Raw genomic sequence first — 6,289 nt, 5'->3', positions numbered from 1 at the left:
TTTAAAAGGATAAATATTAATATTATATTTTTATATAACAAAAATATCTTACTTATATTAAGTAATAATAAATAATTATTATATATATTATAAATAACACAATTAATAAAACATTAGATATTTATTATGTGTTAATATGATGAAAATGTAAAAAACAATTTAAATGCGTATATCTATGAGAAATTTCAACTATTTTTTTTTATAATTTTTTTAGTTAAAAAATTAAAACAACTATTATAAAGATATTAATTAAAATGTTTATCAATACTGTAAATATAAACGCAGTACTATACCTGATCTTTATCTTAAACATCTGGCACAGAATGATCCATTAAAGTTTTCAATAAACTGTTGTTCATTCTAAAAAAAATAATTGTGATAAAAAATTCGCAATATGATATATTACTCATAATATTCTATATTAATGGATACATACTTTTTAATCATATGATCATAAATATACGATGGAATAATCGTTATTGTGATTATATTTCCACCATTTTCAATTTCTGCCGTTATTTCTTTATCCATTAAACCTATAACATTCTAAAAAAAAAAAAAGATACTTTTCAAATTTATTGAAATTTGAATTAAGCATGTAAATCTTATACATGCCACAAACCTTTCCATTAACTTCCAATATTTGATGATCTGTTAAAAGTCCATTTCTAGCAGCTGAAGAATCTTTTACTAATGCAATTATTTTTCCATTTTTAAATTGAAATCCAATATGTCCTGTACTATCTTTGTGCATTGTCACTGTGCGTTCAAATGGCCTAAAACCAATAAAATTGGTTAAATAAAGTTGGTTAAATAAAAAATATTGAAATTATATATTATATAATCAATATTAACTAACCTATCTCTTACTATTACTTTAATACCATTAATATCAGCATTTCGTAACATTTTATGTACTTGTTCCATTGTATATCCAGCAACAAAAACATCATTGATGCTCAAAATTTGATCTCCAAATCGTAATCCAGCAAGTGCAGCAGGCGAATTTTGACTTACTAGGCATACAAAGATGCCGTTATTTACAGCATGCACTCTTAAACCAATTTTACCATCTTTATCTTTGCATAGTATCAACTAAAATGATAAAATCAGAAATTATTTTGGCAAAAACTATGCTTTTTTAGCATATATGATAATTATTTATATTATATCAATTTGATATTAATATATATATTAAATGCATATATAGGTACATATAAACATAAATGATCTGTTATTTCATACTTCTCTTATTCCATTTGTAACTTGTGCTCTCTGTAATCCTAAAGATTGTCCAGACAAAGGTGCAATTATGCCTGCTAAAGGACCTGAAGTTGTAGAATTATTTACTGTCATCTGAAATGTAGATTTCTAAAATGTAGTTTCTATAATATAAATTATATTATGTATATTTATAGTACGATTTACAAGAGAATATTCAGGCATGTTTTGTGCTATCATTTCTTCAGTAAATTCCAAATCCATATATTTTCCTAATGAAGGATACAGTGCAGTAGAAAGAGAATTATAAACAGGTGCAGATGGACCAGTTTGTTCATGTGATATAGGTGGAACATTATATTGTGATTCTTTTTGTAGTTGAGCCTATAAAAATAACAAATTATATAAGTATAATATCACATAAATACTATGTAAATAATTTTCTCTAATTAAGAATCTATCTTACCTTTATCATATGATCTACTTTCATGTCCTCAAGCGTTGGATATAAAGACATTTTGTATAAATTTTTCTAGAAATAAATATACCAACATATAATATATTTTAACAAATAAAAACAATTTTTTATAATTAATTGAAGAATATAAGATAATAGAAAACTAAATTATTTGTTACAACAACAATAACAACAAAAATATTATAAATAATATAATACATATATCGACATGATGTTGTTATTTAAGAATTCTTGCATGAATGTTTATATATAGAAATGTTTAGATATTTTACCTTTAAAAAACAACTGATAATATGTGATGCTTGTATTACAAGTAATTTTTATTTTAATTTTATTTTGATTTTATTATGATGTTGCACTACTTTATGTATACGTCAACGAAGGTACACGTCACGACAGTACTTAAAGTATCATTGATAAACTACAAGTGATGAACAAAACAACTTTACTATTGGATCATGTTAACATCAATTCTGATAATGCCATATATTGATTGGTTTAAGTCATTATATATAACGTGACATTACAAATAAGTGATTGGATTGCTTTATCTTCATGCCATTACGTATTACCCTTTCCATTTTTCCTTACCAATCATCTTCATATTCTCTTATAACCATGTAAAAGTGCTACAATTTAAAAATTCATCATAAAATTAATCAATATAATCAATCTAAATAAAATAAAATTTAAATAATTTTTTTTACTTTTCGATATTAGTAGAATATTCATAAATATATAAACAATTATTGATTAAATTTTAACTATTTCGTTTTTAAAACAAGATTCGTTAATATTAAAATATTTTAAAATTTTATCAACTAAATATATATAATGCTAATGCAAAAATTATTGTATATGATTATTAAATAGATTTCTATATATAATATTTACTTATAATATTATTATAATATTTATTTATATATATTTTATATAATGCAATTTCATATCGCAACTTTATAATTCTAAACTTTTATAATTCTAAATAAGAAATTAAAATAAAATAAATTAAATTAAAAAGAAAATTGAAAAAAATATAAAAAAAATTATTTTTAGGAAATTATATATAAAATTTAATGAAACATATATATATCGCTTGATATGATCATGAAGAAAAGACCGGAAAACATAAAACATGGCGATTGAATTCAACTTCGTTGACAAGTTAAAGACGGAATGGTATAAAAGTGGGGGAAAATAGAATAGTGGGTAGGGGAATAGCGGGTCGCTGGCTTATACATGAGTTAGTTGGTATTCAGTAGTGAGGCCTCCGTGAGGGCCGTAGTGATCCGACAACAGGTGTTTTAGATTTGACACTGCGATTCCGGTTTTCTTTATTTCTTAGTAGTGTTCACATTAATATTTTTTTTATTGTCAAATATATTTCAAATTAATAAAGCTCGTGGTATACCGCGAAGAAAAAAGTAATTGTAAATAATCGTAATGATGTCGGAGACCGTTGTGACGATGGACGGTTCCAGCAACAATCCCAGCAACAATCCTCGACAGGTGCCTACCGTGAAGACAGAACCGGTTCAACCTAGCCCTCTAGCAGACATTAAATTGAACGTGCCCTACTTCATGACGATACCCGGTATTATTAAACTCGTACAAGTGGTGAGTACGACATTACATTGTTTTTTTAATTTTCATGTATACATAATTACAATAGAGAATAAAATAAACAATAAAATTAAATATAATTATATTGCATAGCTGAATCATTACAAAAGTAATTTTTACGATAATAGCAAAATTTGTTGTATTGCAATTTTCTTAAAATTATATTTTATTTTTTAAAATAAGTAATTAGATATTTTTACATAAGTGAAACGAAAATAGAATATCGCATATTAGTAGTTATATATTAATAAATCTTAACGTATTCTTTCTGCGTTTCAAAGCTATATTGTACTATAACTTATCATATATCAGATTTAAGAACATGTTTATCTTTTAGGTTAGCAATAAGTTTTATTTTTTGCGATGTAGTTAATCCCATTGGATTTTGGCAGACATTCATTATTGTTTTTAGCACTACGATCACTGTTTCTTTTACACGGTATTGTTATTTTAAACGCATATTTTTAAGCATTGCATAATTTTGCGTCTAATATATTTTTGCAATCTTTCAAGAAATAAAAAAATATACGTAGCTTCAAATTGTATAATTTACATTATGATGTTGAATTTGCAATGGCATAATTGCGTAACGGTATTATTTCCTTGAAATAATTAACAAATTATTATCTATTATTTTAAAACAAAAAAGATAATTTCTATTTATGAATATTAATGTTATTATTATTATTAATACTTTATCGATATATATTTATTTTATAACATTATCTTCTATATTTCACTGATATTCTTCGTCGAAATCGAAGATACCGTTAACTGATCGGCATCGGTGAGCATCGTTCTTCTTTGGTTCACGCACGTGCAGTCAGAGACACGCCCGTTGACGTTTACATTCGCTTGTAAATAAAGAACGCCTTGCTTTCGGTTGCTGCAAATAGTCTTAATACACGCAATAAAATATAAGCGAGAAAATATATGCGTAACCAAGCGATTAAATTACCAACAGATAGAAATCAAATACTAAGCTATTTATTTCACGAGACTTTTTCTATTCTCAACTCATATTAGTGCGTTAGAATGCAAAAGTTGTATCGTACAAAACAATTCAATATAATTATTTTGTATTACGACTTATTTCATGTCAACAAATTTCAAACTCATGATTTCAAGTTTCGAAAAATTATCAATAATTCAAAGGTCGAAAATATCAGTGATATTAAAAAGATAAGAAAGAAAAATCAAGTTTTGTAATCAAATATGATAATCATGCATGATTGTTCGAAATGTTGGAACAATTCCAATTGGTGGCATAGTTTCGATTCGTTCGACACACGTCCCTAAGAACTAGACACACGTTCGATGACCATACATGTTCATCCCAATGACCGGGACCATACGTGGCGTCCCACATATTCACAGTTCCATCCTACTACCATAGCGAGGCCGTACCAACGGTATCGGAACGACTCATTAAAAATTTATACGATGTCCTTGACTTTTTCTCGATGATTTTTGTTCTCCTATCAATTGATTTATCGCTAATAATCCATGTATACGATTATGAATCAAGATTCATCAAAATTTTATACTTCTTTACGTTGAAAAATCAAATTGTTACAAATATATGATTATCAACGATAAATAATTTTTTTTGATCTTATCTTTTTTTTTAGTCATTTAAACTTTAAATTTTAACAACGAGAACTCAAGAACGAAATTATGCGCGGAATAATTGTGAAATAATCCAGCTAGCATAATACAATTGCTATGTATCGTGTCATTCACATGCGTCATATTTATTCTTATATTCATACTTATACCATACATAGTTTTAATCTTACATTACATACATATGTTATCCATGAATAGAATGAATGTAATATTTTTCATGGTCATCGACAATATAGAATCTACAACTTTTCCAAGTGTTCGTAAACTACTTTTGTTCCAGAAAATGTATATCCATAGCATTTCATTATGTATTAATAAATTAATTATCGACGTTAAATTAATTCTTTTTAAATCAATTCTGTTTCACAAATTTATTTCATTAAATGTGAAAACAAGGGAACAAAAATTTCTTCCCTCTTTTATAATTTTCGTAATGATAGACGCAAATAGAAACGAATTACGAATGATTTCATTAAAATTAATTTTATATAATTCTTTTCGATAAATCGCAAGAAAGAAACGCACGAAAAGATTATATTGTTGAAACATGTATGTAAGTATATTGTTATCGATGCTATTACTAATTTCATAAAAATAAACATTTCTTATCTATATCTATTTGATATATGACGTATATTCTGCGTGATGTTAAAGTATTTTTGGAAAAATTTCAAAAAATCAATGTGTAATACATTATTAACACTCATATTAACACCTCTACAAATATTTGATAAACGGAAATATTTAAAGAACAAAAATATTAGTTAATCTACAGACGTGCAATGCAAGATTGCATAATTATCGATTATTACCACGATTGCAAAGTCACTAGGGTCATAAGTATCTACGGTGTGTAAGTTGTTCACGAAGCATATCGGCAACAAGTTATTCAGCGAACTCAGTTAACGCATGCAAAGAATCTTATACGCAAGGACAAGCCGCACCTTGTAATACAAACTATAGATTCAATTCATAAAAACTGTTTTTCCGTGTTTGAGAAAGTATAATCTATTAGATTATTTCATGAATTTTTCAATCTTTGACAATTTATATTTTCGATATCAATCTTTGAATTTTGTAACGTATGCATCGTTGTAATCTAATCTCTTAAGTTTTAACATTATTTCTATTTCATATTATGTTTATAGACGATTGTCTAAACAATCTACTTGAATTGCAATAACCTGTTTGCATTATTCATCTTTAGTTTTTTGTTTCTTCTTTATGGAATGATGCAAATCAATAAAAGTATAATTTATGTAATAAAATACACATGCGACTTAAATATAAGCATGCAAGAAAGTTTGAGAACGTTAGAAGAAATATTTAGAATACGAA

The 6,289-nt window shown here is 26.0% G+C and overlaps 2 protein-coding genes across 3 annotated transcripts in view; one reads left to right on the top strand and one right to left on the bottom strand.

Moving 5' to 3' along the window:
• Positions 1-2: 2 nt before the first annotated feature.
• LOC102672301 (syntenin-1-like) lies at positions 3-2,148 on the bottom strand. Of its 2 annotated transcripts, none has more exons than XM_006616389.2 (8): positions 1,972-2,148; positions 1,688-1,753; positions 1,417-1,605; positions 1,246-1,356; positions 860-1,095; positions 623-776; positions 437-546; positions 3-360 (listed from the first exon to the last, which is right to left on the bottom strand). In XM_006616389.2, exons 2-8 carry the CDS (start codon positions 1,736-1,738, stop codon positions 306-308), a joined length of 906 nt encoding a protein of 301 aa, XP_006616452.1. In that variant the 5' UTR covers positions 1,739-1,753; positions 1,972-2,148; the 3' UTR covers positions 3-305. The 2 variants fall into 2 exon arrangements, with proteins under 2 accessions (XP_006616452.1, XP_006616453.1); XM_006616390.2 differs by having other exon boundaries at positions 1,429-1,605; positions 1,972-2,147.
• Positions 2,149-2,894: 746 nt separating this feature from the next.
• The window catches only part of LOC102672156 (CKLF-like MARVEL transmembrane domain-containing protein 8), a 10,687-nt gene continuing 7,292 nt past the window's right edge, over positions 2,895-6,289 (top strand). The window contains exon 1 of the mRNA XM_006616388.1: positions 2,895-3,316. Within this exon, the coding sequence (XP_006616451.1) occupies positions 3,143-3,316 (174 nt within the window). The 5' untranslated portion in view covers positions 2,895-3,142. The remainder of the gene's footprint in view (positions 3,317-6,289) is intronic.

Source organism: Apis dorsata, unplaced genomic scaffold (assembly GCF_000469605.1).
Source record: "Apis dorsata unplaced genomic scaffold, Apis dorsata 1.3 scaffold_263, whole genome shotgun sequence".
Classification (NCBI taxonomy): Eukaryota; Metazoa; Arthropoda; class Insecta; order Hymenoptera; family Apidae; genus Apis; species Apis dorsata.
The sequence above is the reverse complement of the archived record's forward strand: the minus strand, read 5'-3'. Positions and strand labels throughout refer to the sequence as shown.

Excerpts from the sequence above, each read along its gene's own strand:
- LOC102672301 (XM_006616389.2), bottom strand. The coding sequence starts at position 1,738 with ATGTCTTTATATCCAACGCTTGAGGACATGAAAGTAGATCATATGATA. Across the intron at positions 1,606-1,687 it reads AAGTAGATCATATGATAAAG|GCTCAACTACAAAAAGAATC; the intron begins GTAAGATAGATT and ends TTATTTTTATAG. Across the intron at positions 361-436 it reads TATGATCATATGATTAAAAA|AATGAACAACAGTTTATTGA; the intron begins GTATGTATCCAT and ends TATTTTTTTTAG.